Source organism: Anguilla rostrata, chromosome 16 (genome assembly GCF_018555375.3).
Source record: "Anguilla rostrata isolate EN2019 chromosome 16, ASM1855537v3, whole genome shotgun sequence".
Taxonomy (NCBI): domain Eukaryota; kingdom Metazoa; phylum Chordata; class Actinopteri; order Anguilliformes; family Anguillidae; genus Anguilla; species Anguilla rostrata.
In genome coordinates this window covers 15065247-15080118 of record NC_057948.1, presented here as the reverse complement: position 1 = coordinate 15080118, position 14872 = coordinate 15065247, and the positions used below count along the sequence as shown (strand labels likewise).

Genomic DNA, 14872 nt, shown 5'->3' with positions numbered 1-14872 from the left:
GTACGTCCAGTCATAGTTCCATAACACATTTTGTTTCAGCTAACAGAAATGTAAGTGCAGCCAAAGACTTGACTGCTTTGGCCGTTTCCTGATGGAGATGGGCTGCTCATAGCAAGTCACGGCTGCAGGAAATGCACTTAAACCCTCTGCGCCCCCCGCAGGTAAAACTCATGCAGTACATGAAGCTCAGCACTTCCAGAGACTTCCGCATCAACGGCACAACGCTGGAGGCTGTGCTACAGGAACAGGTTCGGCTCCCCTGACCCTTGACCCTAACTGCATGCTCACTGAAATGTGACCTTTGACCCTGATCCTTAACCCTGACCACCCACAGAGATGCTGCGAACCACTCCCAAAAACCATAGCACACCACTTTTAACACACCACTCTGTTAATTCTTTTATTATATTTACAGTATATTGACAGGCTGTACGCAATGTGGCATTTCGATGAATAGGCTGCGTATGTCTGATTTCTGCATTTATGCCAGTCCCACGCATTGAGTCGAGCACGTTTGTTTCAGACTGCAGTCTCTCAGGAGTCTGAAGAGAGCCAGAGGCCTCAGAAAAAGAGAAGGAAGCAGTGAGTGCTGTCCAGCCCTGCTCGGCCTACGATTGGCTGCTCCATCATTCCGCCTCTCACAGTGGACGTTGGTTGGCTGCTTCGTTACTAGGCCTTGCACATCGGAACTCTGATTGGCTACCGTTTTTTTCGTAAATCGGTTAGTTTTTTTGTGTCCCTCTGGCCAGAGAACCCTGAGTGATCTTAATGATCTGATAAATGTCCAGAGCCTCACCTGTAAAAGAGTCAGATGTTACCAATGTCAAACACTGATAAAATATTCATACCTGAATATTAGAGTGAATGAAATAGGAACAGTGTGTTAAAATTGTCTCTCAAGGTTTTGTTATGATTTAAAAGCTAAAGTATTAAAGTTTGCCCTTCTATGCACCATAGTTCTACTTGTTTTTATGAAGAAACAACAATTAGTATATGTGCGGGGTGTAGGTAGTGTTTGGGTATAAGTCAAGGGTGGCAGGCCTTAATTGAAGAGAATATATTGCAGCATACTGTAAATAGGTGGGAGAATATAAAATATAAAAAATATTTAACAGCAATGCATTTACATATATGTATATTGCAATAACCACAGCAAACTTATAAAAACCTACATAGTGAAGCACAGGAATTGTGAATGTGACAGTTGACAGGTGGTGTATGCAGGGTGTAGGTACTGTGCGTAGGTGGGGCCCTCACCCTGCAGCAGCCCGTATCTGCGCTGGAGGCCCGTGGGGTTGGACGGGGTCCTGCAGTCCATGTGGACCTCCTTGCGCAGACACTGATCGATATCCACTGCGCTGAAGAAGGCCACTGACTGGGGAAGGTCCAGCATTCCCAGCTTATAGGAGAACATGCACCTGGGGAGAGAGAGAGAAAGAGACAGACCAGTCACCACTGCACCAAGGAGGAATACCAGTCACTGCAACACCAGGGAGAGTAGAAGAACACCAGTTGAACAGCAGATGCGGCTGCAGGCAGCACTGACCGCGTGAGCAGGTTGGTGATCTGCAGAGCCAGGGCGGCGCGGTAGCGGTCCTCTGTTCTGACAAGGTAGCGCACCTCATCGTGGATGCTGATGCAGAAGCGCCCGTCGATGTCGTACTCATCAAACAGCCAGCGCATGGACACCAGCATCAGGTGCAGGTAGTCCACTGCTGAGCTCTGTACCACCCAGTTCACCCGGCTGGTGATGAACTGAGACACACAGGGAGGGAGAGATCCAGCATACCAGTATGGAGGTGGACTGGACAAATCACATCATGGCCTGTATGTATATTTGTGCGGCTGGGGGGTGTGTGTATATTAGTGCGGTTGGGGTGTGTGTGTGTGTATATATTAGTGCGGTTGGGGTGTGTGTGTGTAAGTGCGGTTGGGGGATGTGTGTGTGTGTGTATATATTAGTGTGGTGTGTGTGTGTATGTGTGTATATTAGTGCGGTTGGGGTGCGTGTGTGTGTGTGTATATTAATGCGGTTGGGGGGGCGTGTGCGTGTATATGAATGCGGTGGTGGGGTGTGCGTGTTGGGTGTGTGTATATCAGTGCGGTTGGGAGTGCGTGTGAGTGTGTGTATATTAGTGCGGTTGGGGTGCGTGTGTGAGTGTGTGTATATTAGTGCGGTTGGGGTGCGTGTGTGAGCGTGTGTATATTAGTGCGGTTGGGGTGCGTGTGTGAGCGTGTGTATATTAGTGCGGTTGGGGTGCGTGTGTGAGCGTGTGTATATTAGTGCGGTTGGGGTGTGTGTGTGTAAGTGCGGTTGGGGGATGTGTGTGTGTGTGTATATTAGTGTGGTGTATGTGTGTATATTAGTGCGGTTGGGGTGCGTGTGTGAGCGTGTGTGTATATTAGTACGGTTGGGGTGCGTGTGTGAGCGTGTGTGTATATTAGTGCGGTTGGGGTGCGTGTGTGTATATTAGTGCGGTTGGGGTGCGTGTGTGTATATTAGTGCGGTTGGGGTGCGTGTGTGAGCGTGTGTGTATATTAGTACGGTTGGGGTGCGTGTGTGAGCGTGTGTGTATATTAGTGCGGTTGGGGTGCGTGTGTGTATATTAGTGCGGTTGGGGTGCGTGTGTGTATATTAGTGCGGTTGGGGTGCGTGTGTGAGCGTGTGTGTATATTAGTGCGGTTGGGGTGCGTGTGTGAGCGTGTGTGTATATTAATGCGGTTGGGGTGCGTGTGTGAGTGTTATTTCTCACCTCGTTGTTGACGGTGCGCGGCTCCAGGGCGCGGCTGATGCGGCAGCCCAGGACCGGGGTGCTGGGCTCTGCGGACTGCGCGATGCTCTCCAGCTTATTAAACATGGCCGACTCCGTCCCGCCCGCCCACACCCGCTTCCCTGCAATATCCCAACGCCCGCGCCTCGACCTGCGGAAGCAAGCGGCACAGACATTGCCCCCTGCTGCTCAAAGTGCCTCACACCACCCTACTGCCCACAGGACACTGCCCCCTGCTGGTGAGCGGCACTCTACAGCGACTCGCCTCTGGGCAGCCAGGTTGTTGATCCTGCGCAGCTCCTGCAGAGAAATGCTGCCGTCCTCCTCCTGCTCCACCTCCAGCCCCAGCTCTCTCACCAGCCACTCCCCGTCCTCCGACAGCTGGTACCTGTGCGCACACACCATCTTTACTGTAGTCTGTGGAGTGCGTACACACAGTGTCGTAGCATACAAAATCCATTTCATTTTTTCCTGATTTTCAGATTTCTTTGGTTTCAATTTCCCTGATTTTTGATTTCCTGATTATCGCGCAAGTCATTTTTCTTTGCTGTATTCACTTCAGCAGTACAAAACTTTTATTTTGAAATAAAGACCTTTCTGACACCTGCATGCGGGCAGAAGCGGGTACCTGCGGATGCCCTTGGTGATGGCGTACATGTGCCGGGCTTTGGCGGCGGCGTCCGTCTGGCTGAGCCGGTGGTTGAACTGCATGAGCAGGCGCTCGGCGAAGGGCTGGCCGGCGCCGTAGATGCGGCCGTAGTTGAAGACCTTGGCCTGCTCGCGGCTGATCCCCGCCGCCTCCGCCGTGCGGCTGTGCAGGTCCGTGCCGTCGCTCTTCTTCCCCTGCAGGGTCATCCAGCCAAACGCTGTGCAGCCTGCAGACACGCCCCCGCGTCAGCACGCCCGGGACACACCCCCCCACCCTCACGCTACGGCCGGAAGTCAGGTGACCTGTGTGTCAGATTACCGTGGAGACCAGCGAAGTGCGCCTCTCCCAGGAGCGCAGCGATCCACAGCTCCTGAGAGTCCACGTCTGCCCCGACCAGGTGGTACCCGGGAGGCACCTGCACCATCGCCTTCAGCTCGCTGCCGACCCGATCGCCCTGCAGAAACACAGCACGCCATCAGCCTACACCATAAGCACCACCTATACCACAGCACCGTCAAACGCAGCACCACCACACTACACCATAACCACCTATACCACACACAGCACCATCATACTACACCATAACCATCTATATCACACACAGCACCATCACACTACACCATAACCATCTATATCACACACAGCACCATCACACTACACCATAACCACCTATACCACACACAGCACCATCACACTACACCATAACCACACAGCACCATCACACTATACCATAACCCCCATACCACACACAGCACCATCATACAACACCATAACCACCATACCACACAGCACCATCACACTACACCATAAGCACCATACCACACAGCACCACCATACTGCACCATAACCACCTATACCACACACAGCACCATCATACTACACCATAACCATCTATATCACACACAGCACCATCACACTACACCATAACCACCTATACCACACAGCACCATCACACTATCCCATAACCATCTATACCATAACCCCCATACCACACACAGCACCATCATACAACACCATAACCACCATACCACACAGCACCATCACACTACACCATAAGCACCATACCACACAGCACCACCATACTGCACCATAACCACCACCTATACCATACTCAGCACCACTGCACAACATGATAAGCATCTATACCACATAGCACCAGGGCATTACAATATAACCACCACCTTTACCACACACAGCACCATCATACAACACCATAACCACCATACCACACAGCACCATCACACTACACCATAAGCACCATACCACACAGCACCACCATACTGCACCATAACCACCACCTATACCATACTCAGCACCACTGCACAACATGATAAGCATCTATACCACATAGCACCAGGGCATTACAATATAACCACCACCTTTACCACACACAGCACCATCATACTACACCATAACCACCACCTATACCACACAGCACCATCAAACTACACCATAACCACCTATACCACACACAGCACCATCACACTACACCATAACCACCTATACCACACAGCACCATCAATACTAGGGCTGGGCGATATACCACAACAATAATTGGTTCCTTTTTTTCAGAGCGCAGTAACAATCATTGCCACCATGTGGTGTATTGCCTTTCTTTTTGTCTTTTATCATCTTTTACTTATGCCTGACGCAGAAGGAAATATCCAAACTTCAGAGGCCACGTAAAATGCATCCATAAAAAAACTTGATATCCACCACTGATATCAATGTGATGTTTTTCCCCAGAAGCATTTCACACGGCTTCTGAAGTTTAGATATTTACTACCGTATCCGTTTTTTTTCAAAAAGACAAAAGAAAGCCAATATGTGGGGTGGCCGCAATGATTGTTATTATGCTCAAAAAAATATTTAATAATCATCATTGTGGGATATCACCCAGCCCAAATCTATACCACACAAGTAGCATCACACCACAATGTAACCACCACCGAAACCACACGCACACTCCTCTATACCCATCTGACCCCTCCCCCTCCCCTCCCTTACCCGGGCATTGCTGGCAGTCAGCCAGGTGGGCTCCACAGCTCTGCGTGTGACCGTTCCCGCGGTGACCACCTGGGGCAGGATGGCCCCGTACTGCCCCTCCTCGTCATAGTCGGCGTGTCTGAGGGACGGGACGCAGGAGCTCAGCTGCACTTAGTGCCAGCGCACAGACTGAAGCAGGGCCAGGCCTCTGCTTGGAAATGATCAGCTAAACAGCACTAAAACGTTTTCCCAATGAGCGAAGTTCTGATAGGAGAACAGGAGGAATGCCAGAGGGGAGTAAGAGTGATGTGGGAATCGACATGCGACACTGTTCTGCATGAAGCACAGTGAGAGCATCGCTGGCGTAGAGTCGCACCTGCTGACGGTCCGCGGCAGCTCCCCCTTCCTCAGCCAAACCACCTTCTGTGAGCTGCGGAGGAAGGAGGAAGAGCCCGTTAACGTCACTGAACACAGAGCCCGTTAACGTCACTGAACACAGAGCCCGTTAACGTCACTGAACACAGAGCCCGTTAATGTCACTGAACACAGAAACCGTTAACGTCACTGAACACAGAGCCCGTTAACGTCACTGAACACAGAAACCGTTAACGTCACTGAACACAGAGCCCGTTAATGTCACTGAACATAGAGCCCGTTAATGTCACTGAACACAGAGCGCGTTAACGTCACTGAACACAGAGCCCGTTAACGTCACTGAACACAGAGCCCGTTAACGTCACTGAACACAGAGCCCGTTAACGTCACTGAACACAGAAACCGTTAACGTCACTGAACACAGAGCCCGTTAATGTCACTGAACACAGAGCCCGTTAACGTCACTGAACACAGAGCCCGTTAACGTCACTGAACACAGAGCCCGTTAACGTCACTGAACACAGAGCCCGTTAACGTCACTGAACACAGAGCCCGTTAATGTCACTGAACACAGAGCCCGTTAACGTCACTGAACACAGAAACCGTTAACGTCACTGAACACAGAGCCCGTTAACGTCACTGAACACAGAAACCGTTAACGTCACTGAACACAGAGCCCGTTAACGTCACTGAACACAGAAACCGTTAACGTCACTGAACACAGAGCCCGTTAACGTCACTGAACACAGAAACCGTTAACGTCACTGAACACAGAGCCCGTTAATGTCACTGAACACAGAGCCCGTTAACGTCACTGAACACAGAGCCCGTTAACGTCACTGAACACAGAGCCCGTTAACGTCACTGAACACAGAGCCCGTTAACGTCACTGAACACAGAGCCCGTTAACGTCACTGAACACAGAGCCCGTTAATGTCACTGAACACGGAGCCCCGAGCGCAGGAGTTACCGCATGCGGTACCTGATGCGTTTGTGCGCGTTCCTCCAGAACGAGATCATCTTGTTGATCTCCAGAGCTCGGGTAGCGCTGGTGCCCCCGCGCCCCGCCTGCAAAGTGCCGTCCTCCATCTTGGACAAGAAGTCCTTAGCGAACGGGCTTCCCACGTTGTTATCATTCCCGTCCTGCCAACAGACCACAAAGGTTGAGCCAGCTTCCATGAGCACACAAACGTGTGAGTGTGAGAGTGTAAGTGTTTGTGTGTGTGTGTGTGTGTGTGCTTTAAGGACAGTGCATGTGTGTGTGTGAGAGCTTGTGAGAGCATATTTATGAGTCAGTGTGAGTATTTACCTGTGTGTGTACAAATGAGTGTGTATGCATGAAAATGTACATATATGCAAGTGACTTTGTGTAAGTATCTCACCTTATGAGGTAGTTTAAAAAACCAGCAGCCTGGGATATTGACATCATTGTGTGGTCCGTTACCATGGTGATAGGGACACTGGCTCTCCCCCTGGAGTTTTGGATGCCCTCGCTCCTGTGACAGAGACCAAGAGTGTACAGCCATGAATCTTCCAGAAAGACCTGCAGAGAACTATCAGGGAGACTTTCAGAGTACAGACATGAATGGTCCAGAGAGACCCAACAGAAGCATATCCTGTACCTCTGTCCCCCTGTGTTTCTTAGCCACAGTGTCTTCCTCATTGACACTGTCCAGGTGACTCAGCACCTCCACCTGTAGGCAAAAAGAGGAAATGCACTGTAGCCGCTGCTGATCTGGACATAACCTTATCAAAACTGAACTAGTCTCATTCACAGGCAGCATGTCCACCCCTAGGCTTAAATAACACTACTTTGGCATGTTGTGAAGCAATTTATTCGGTTTACAGTCAGTCCAATAAGTAAGCACCACCTGTTCCTCACTTCCTTAAAGTTCATCCATGTTTAAATATTGTTTCCATTTTTCTGTAACCTCTTGCCTTTGCAATAAATGTTATAACAATATAACTGCATTTTTATTGAAACATGCTAGCTAATGTAATCCAAAACACTAATTAAAATTCCAGCAATTTTCTTGCGTTAAGTTGCACCCATACTCAGTACACTGTGCCTGGTCACGATCCTGTGTATAAAATGGCATTCAGTAGTAACTCAATATTTATTTCTGCAATCTGCATGACATTTAATAAGTGTTACAAGGGGCAGTTGTGGAGGTAAGTTTCTGCAGCTTACCTCCAGTCGATTCACGTTCTCAGCAGCAATATCCTTAGTCAGACACTGACTACAGCAGTGGTCTCCAATCCTGGTCCTGGAGAGCTACAGGGTCTGCTGGTTTTCATAGTGACTCTGCACTTCATGAATCAATTAGAGCAGTTGATTACACAGTTAACTCAACTCACCTGGTGTCTTGGGTCTCAATTGGGTGCTGATTTTAAGGTGAAAACAAAAACCAGCAGACCCTGTAGCTCTCCAGGACCAGGGTTGGAGACCACTGGACTACAGCATATTGGTTGTGAATTTACCACCCTCAACTATGATTTGTCACATCAAATGATTGACGGGGACGATGAGCTCAACTCCTCCTCACTGGAGGATGGGCTCGTCCTCAAACAAACTGCTTTTACAGCCAGGTATCACATCCACAAGGACATAAAAAAATGCTCACTAGCTAGGCTAGCCTTGAACGCGACCCCAGGAACGCGGCTCACCTACCGTCTGCCACACGCTGCTGTCCGTCAACATGTAGTCATCCGAGAGCGGCCTGTCATCGTGTTGCCACGACTCCCGACTCTCACAGCTCTGCCTGTACACGCCCTCAATGGCCCTGCGCAGAGGGCCAACATTCTTATTTTACCAACATTCAGAACAAATTTCTTCAGTCAACTGACTGTATGTTTTAGCTAGTAACGTGTTTCATAGTACTATAGTACTATATCTCCAGGGCTGTTCTTTCCTTCAGCAGCATGTCTAGTGTTAAAGTATGTGAATCAGACATGTGGCCCAGGTGTGTCCCCGTCCCGCTTGCGCCCGGCTCTACCTGTGAGGACACGCGGCCCCCTCGCCAAGGTCCTCCTCCTGCAGGTTGTCCCTGCGACCGGGGACCAGGTACCCCCAGCCGTGCCGCTCCACGTAGTGCAGGGGGAAGCCGTCCCAGCGCAGCCCCATCAGTTTGGGAGTGACCCTCATCTGCAAGCTGATCAGCCCGGGCCCGGGGGACCACGCCTCCTCCGACATCTTCAGACACAGCTTACGGTACCACCTGGAGAGAGGGGATGTGAGTGTGGCCTCTGCTTTGGAAAGAGTGTCGTGTGTTGAACCCGGACCGGTTGTGGAGGGCAGTACTCACGCTGGATGCCCGGGAAGGTGCTGGCTCTTCTTGGGTAAGCGGCTAACGGTCTCCTTCAATCGCTCCAGTGATGCTCTGCCAGCTGGGGGCGCTGTTCCTTCCTCATCCATGGGTGGGCCTGGGTCTGATTAACACCCAACATGAGTACTCTGCCCTACATTGAACAGCTGTACTGTGCACTACACTCAACTCACTGCATACTGCACTATAACCACAGAACACTGTGCTAAACTTGTGGCATTGCAGATGCAAGGCAGTGTGTGGAGATGGTAGTACTGTAAATACATTGTGTGATGATGTAGTGCAGTAGATATAGTGGGTAGTGATGGTAGTGCTGTAACTGCAGTGTGTGATGATATAGTGCAGTAGATATAGTGGGTAGTGACTGTAGTGCTGTAAATGCAGTGTGTGTTGACAAAGTGCAGTAGATGTAGTGGGTAGTGACTGTAGTGCTGTAAATGCAGTGTGTGTTGATGAAGTGCAGTAGATGTAGTGGGTAGTGATGGTAGTGCTGTAAATGCAGTGTGTGTTGATGAAGTGCAGTGGATGTAGTGGGTAGAGATGGGATTGCTGTAAATGTAGTGCGTGAAGACATAATGCTGTAGATGTTGTGTGTCTTGTTGTAGTGCAGTAGGCTGTACCTTGGTCCCAGTCAGCCATAGTGCTGCTGTCTGCAGGGGTCTCAGGTGTAACTGGCTGCTTCTTCTTCCTGACCGGTGACTTTTTCTGCTTAAACTCCTGCACATCCCACTCCAGATCCCATAGCCAAGGGTCGTCTTTAAATCTGAGAGTCAATATGCATACACATGCACCCACAAGAAGTGTGAATTCAGGCAATGCAATAAAACATGTTACAAAATTCAAAAGCAACAAATAAATACATTTTGAAGAGATTTGGTCCCCAATAATCAAATTTTCCATTGAATTTGCCTGTTAACTAGTTCTACACACATGACACTGACTTTTGGCTACCCAACTAAAAATATACTAATTTTCCTTTTTTTAATTTTATTTATAAAATATATTTCCTTTTTTGCATTTGTTTTTAGCTTTTTGAACATAGTACTGCTTTTGTTTTATACATCTAGGGCAGTGGTTCTCAAACTCGGTCCTGGGGGACCCCTGTGTATGCTGGTTTTCATTCCAACCTCAACAACAATCCCAGAATTTTAACAAGCTGTTAATTTTTCTTAATTAGGTGCTTTTCATGTTTTAGAGCTGGGGTCCCCAGTCTTAAACAGAAAGGGTCCAGTGTGGGTGCACACACCTGATCCTGATTCTACTAATCAAGGTGTTCAGCAGTGACTCTAGTGATTGATTAGTGGAATCAGGTGTGCGCACCCACACTGGCCCTTTCTGGAACCCCAGCTTTAAAACATGAAAAGCACCTAATTAAGAAAAATTAACAGCTTGTTAAAATTCTGGGATTGCTGTTGAGGTTGGAATGAAAACCAGCATACACAGGGATCCCCAGGACCGAGTCTGAGAACCACTGATCTAGGGGGAGTGCCTTCCTCAGCGGTGGTAATATATGCAAAACTATAACAACAAAGTGTGAAATACACAGTGATGCACGGAATGTTCCGCTGCCTCACCGCTGCTCCTCGATCAGGTGGCAGGCGTCATCCGCCAGGTTCATCAGAGACTTCTTCATCTCCCTCTGCAGCTCCTCAAACGTGCCCTGGGCTTCCTCCAAATACCGCTCCCAGTTTTGATTGACGGGTAGGTAGGACACGCCCATTTCCAGCATCCCTGCGAATGTGACCGGGTGGGGACACCTGAAGGGGAGAGGAGCAGTGTGTGTCTTTGCGTCTGAGTGAGCACTGTACAGAGGAGGAGTGTGTGTCTCTGTGTCTGAGTGAGCACTGTACAGAAGAGAAGTGTGTGTATCTGTGTCTGAGTGAGCACTGTACAGAGGAGAAGTGTGGCAGCGTCCGGCCAAGGTTCCTCACCTCTCCATAAAGAGGGGTAGCTGTTCTGTGAACACTTGGTGTGTGGACTGGACATCAAGGGCACAGTACCTCATCAGCTCCTGCAGAGGGCGCCACAGAGCAAAGGTATCAAAGGCTTATTAGACCCTCTCATGCTCACTTTCACACCTAGAACAACTTTGCTGCCGATAAAGTGATATGCCACAATGCTTAGCATTTCATTTGGAACAGGCACATTGCTTTAATGTATATGGTGTGTCTCCCAATAAAGTTCCCCATCTCCCTAAAAAAATTTTTTTGTGGGAAACCAGAAAATCCTTTTACTGTGTAATGTACTGTGTATTCATAGTCATAATTCAACACATAAATTTGAAAAATATGTAACTCTCATAGCCTGAGACGAACCCAACCAAAGTGCAAATAAAAATTAGCAATTTAAAACACATCCCAAAGCTAAGCGCTTTAAGTGACCTGGAATGCAGGGTAAAATGGGGGCGTGGCCTGGAGCGATATGAGGAGTGAGTGGGGTGACTTGGGGATCTTTTTAGGCTCTGTCTCACCTGGAAACTGTCTCTCACGTCCGCCATGCTGCCTTTGACAAAGATCTCCCGGGCCTCCTTCTCCAGCGGGGCTCCACCCACGTACAGAGCGTGCACGTCCGCGAGGTTATTCACACTGCTGAGCTCCACCCAGTCCCAACCGCCAATCTGCACACGTGCACACGCGCACACACACATGGGGTGCATTAAAGAGCATCAAAACATCATGTGACTGTTTTACATGTTACCAAACTGAACACGCAGATCACAGAACGCTGAGGGCACGGTGTCCCAAAATGTGATTACGTGCAGTACTTACGATGTCGCTGATGGCATACTTTAACTCACTGCAATATGCAACCCCGACCCCACCATACAGCAAACAGAGCTAACAGTTCTAACACAATGACACAGCCAGAAAACATCACCCGAGCGTTGCAAAACACAGCAAACCACTGAGCGAACATCCTATACAACAGACAGACCATTGAAAAAGTAGCAAAGTAAGTAAAAGCTATGTTGTATCCATTGAATAAGTCCAAATCCACTACAACATAATATATGAATACCCGATAGTTGAATAAATGAATATCACTCTCAGCTGCAATATTTCCTTTTTCCAAACTCGCAAATATGATTACTGACAGTGAGGATGCTGTTATTACTGACATTGTTATTATTCAGATTAACACAACATTAATTATCCACAGTAACATTTACAACTGACCGCTGGACCCTGCTTGCTCCGGCCAGCTTTCTTCAAGTGCTCTTTCACCTCCTGTAGACCACGCCTCTTTCCGTACTTTCTGGCCAACCAGAGGGAGCGCTGGAAGCCAGTCAGACCAGAGATGGCCATGTGTAGACTCATCGTGTCCAAGAAGCGCATTTTGGAACCCTGCACTCAACCAAACAAAGGCCAAGGACATGAATTTGTCTGATTATCAAACATGGACACACAAATCATCACCCAATAAACAAGTAATTTGCCAAACACTTATTCACAGTTCAAGAAAAGACCTGAAACCAGTCAGGGTCCATTTCATAAGGCTGAATGCAGCATTGCTGTGCATACAGTCTAACTCACCTTCAGCAGGTACTGCTCTTTGACATGAGCACGATCAAAACTGACATTGTGTCCCACCACCAGCCTTTCCTTCCACTGCCCTGCAGGGGGGCGACTGGTGTTGGGCGGAGTCTCCAGAGGAATGAGGTCACCCAGGGTCAGCTGACTAGACCAGGTGTACCTGTCTTCAATCAGCCTTCTACTGCACCAAGAGTACCTGCCACGACCCCACAAACCAGTTATGTTACACAGTAAAAGTAACTGCAAACAGCACTAAAAATCTAGTGCTGAACCTGTACACAAATGAGCAAGGGAATTCAATAAATCTGTGTGTTGGGCTGACGTATAATGGAGGAAGACTGCCTTGTGTTTATGTTGCTGTCATTAAGGAGAAATCAAGATCACCATAAATGGGTGTATGGACATACATGGCTTACAGATCATAATATAAATAATCATATTCAAACATAAGTGTTGACAATTTGTTATTGTAATTATAAGCCTGAGGTACACACCACAAGAGTACACACAGTTACCACACACTTCCTGGGACTTGAGAGAGGTATGCATTAAGTTTCCACACAAACAATTTTTGTTTTCCTCCATTTCACTTAGTTGGGCTTGAGGGAACATATTTGGGCCCGGCAAAAACAGTCAGACTGTGATTGGGTGAAATGGAATGCGCTCGGGTCAGTTATGAAAACAGCTACAACATAGCACACAAACAGCGAAGGCATGGAAACACAACTCGTGACTGAAAGCTCAGCAGTGTGTGCGTCACCGGGTGTACTCTATGTACTCTTACCAGGCAGTTGGAGAAACTGCCACAGCCAGTGTGGGGCAGTGTCCCTGTGACATGCACACCTCCACATCAAACACCAGAGCCAGCTCATCAGGGAATTCCACCCTGCTGGGTGCTCCATCTGGGCCATAGCGGGTCCAGCTCGTCTCCCAGGCCCAGTGCTCAGGTAAGGTGGGCAGAGGGGCCTGCAGCAGCAGGCTGGCTGCCTCCAGGTAAGGGAGGCTCTGCTTCTCGGCCAGGTTGCGAAAGTGCTGGTCAATGTCACTCCCGTACATGTCGGGCAGGCGCAGCTGCACATCGGGCAGAGGCGGAGTCTCTCGGGCCCACAGGTGGTGATTCTGCAGGTGCTTCACACTGCGCTCCACCTCTCGCACCCCGTGGCTCTCCACTTTTCCACGGAAAATCTGCTCGTGCAGGTTCCTGGACAGCATCTGGATCTTTAGTGGGTTGAATCGGGTCTCGGGCACCGGGTCATCCTGACGATGCTGTTTGGCTGAGGAACATCTGCTTCTGCTCAAAAAAGGCCTGCCCCCAAACTGACTGGACAGCAGCAACCTGGGTCCACGCTGCATTGCCATGTCGACGCGATCAACTAACACCAGCCTGAGGGCAGCCACACGCTCCTGAAGAACATCACAGAAACTAGAATAGTATCCTCTCATTGGTGCATAAATACAATAACCCACATCTTTTAGACACAATCATGTTGACCTTAGGAAAGCAACAATACTTATTTTTTAATTATAAAACTTTTAATTAAGGTTTAAAATTATAAAATCGCTCTAACGCAATCTATGCAACAATCAGCCATACACTGAACCATATTTGCTAACATAGATATTTAAAAGGTGATAACTGGTAATTCATCAAAACAAAAAGGTTTCAATGACTTGTATTACAAATTCACATTCTCGACGTGATTAAACTAAATTTCTACACTAGTGTAAAACACATTTCACAGTTAGTCTCCAGTGCTTACATTTAGATCTAACTGTAATTCCAAGAATTCGCTATTTTGTTAACAAACTCTAGGTGACAGACGTACAGTATCAGAGTGCCTAACTCGCTTGTTGCACTCTTAAAAAATTAAGCTTCCAGTTAAGTGGCCATATTAAATGGAAAAAGTCATGCATACACTCCAGGTTTGCGGAGCGCAGCCTTTCATTTATGGATTCTTTCTTATCCACTCTGACGCTACCTAAACTAGTACCTCTGAGTTTCGAGCAGCCTAGCGCTCTACGCATTTAACTTACAGACACAGTTTACTAGCTAGCGTTAGGTGGCTTACTTACTTCATAAACAGCTACCAAACAGCCCCTCTTTGTTAGCTAAATATATAGCATGTTGTATTTTGGCCAGATCGCCATGCATGAGACAAGTTAGTTTCGCTACGCATAAACACGTCCGTGTCTGTGATATTTAAACAGCATAAATTAACACACAGCGACACT

At 48.5% G+C, this 14872-nt stretch overlaps 2 protein-coding genes across 7 annotated transcripts in view; one reads left to right on the top strand and one right to left on the bottom strand.

The window, feature by feature from the left end:
- The window catches only part of fanci (FA complementation group I), a 14654-nt gene extending 13698 nt beyond the window's left edge, over positions 1-956 (top strand). For all 5 annotated transcript variants that reach the window (XM_064312721.1, XM_064312722.1, XM_064312724.1 and 2 more), the window contains 2 exons: positions 162-248; positions 524-956. In XM_064312721.1, the coding sequence (XP_064168791.1) occupies positions 162-248; positions 524-586 (150 nt within the window). In that variant the 3' untranslated portion in view covers positions 587-956. The remainder of the gene's footprint in view (positions 1-161; positions 249-523) is intronic.
- polg (polymerase (DNA directed), gamma) lies at positions 387-14872 on the bottom strand. 2 transcript variants are annotated; one of them, XM_064312727.1, is made up of 23 exons: positions 14714-14872; positions 13425-14044; positions 12641-12836; positions 12284-12451; positions 11578-11724; positions 11039-11118; positions 10682-10864; positions 9728-9870; positions 9087-9210; positions 8778-8999; positions 8453-8564; positions 7404-7475; positions 7164-7334; positions 6764-6924; positions 5783-5836; positions 5428-5545; positions 3739-3874; positions 3400-3646; positions 3037-3159; positions 2754-2922; positions 1547-1755; positions 1258-1418; positions 387-796 (listed from the first exon to the last, which is right to left on the bottom strand). In XM_064312727.1, exons 2-23 carry the CDS (start codon positions 13997-13999, stop codon positions 723-725), a joined length of 3645 nt encoding a protein of 1214 aa, XP_064168797.1. In that variant the 5' UTR covers positions 14000-14044; positions 14714-14872; the 3' UTR covers positions 387-722. The 2 variants fall into 2 exon arrangements, with proteins under 2 accessions (XP_064168797.1, XP_064168798.1); XM_064312728.1 differs by having other exon boundaries at positions 7164-7277.

Bases quoted from the DNA above. Each gene is read 5' to 3' on its own strand.
- polg (XM_064312727.1), bottom strand. From the start codon at position 13,999: ATGGCAATGCAGCGTGGACCCAGGTTGCTGCTGTCCAGTCAGTTTGGG. The intron at 10,865-11,038 runs GTGAGGAACCTT...TCTCCCCTTCAG, and splicing joins CTACCCCTCTTTATGGAGAG to GTGTCCCCACCCGGTCACAT. The intron at 8,565-8,777 runs GTAGAGCCGGGC...CCCTCTGCGCAG, and splicing joins GGGGCCGCGTGTCCTCACAG to GGCCATTGAGGGCGTGTACA.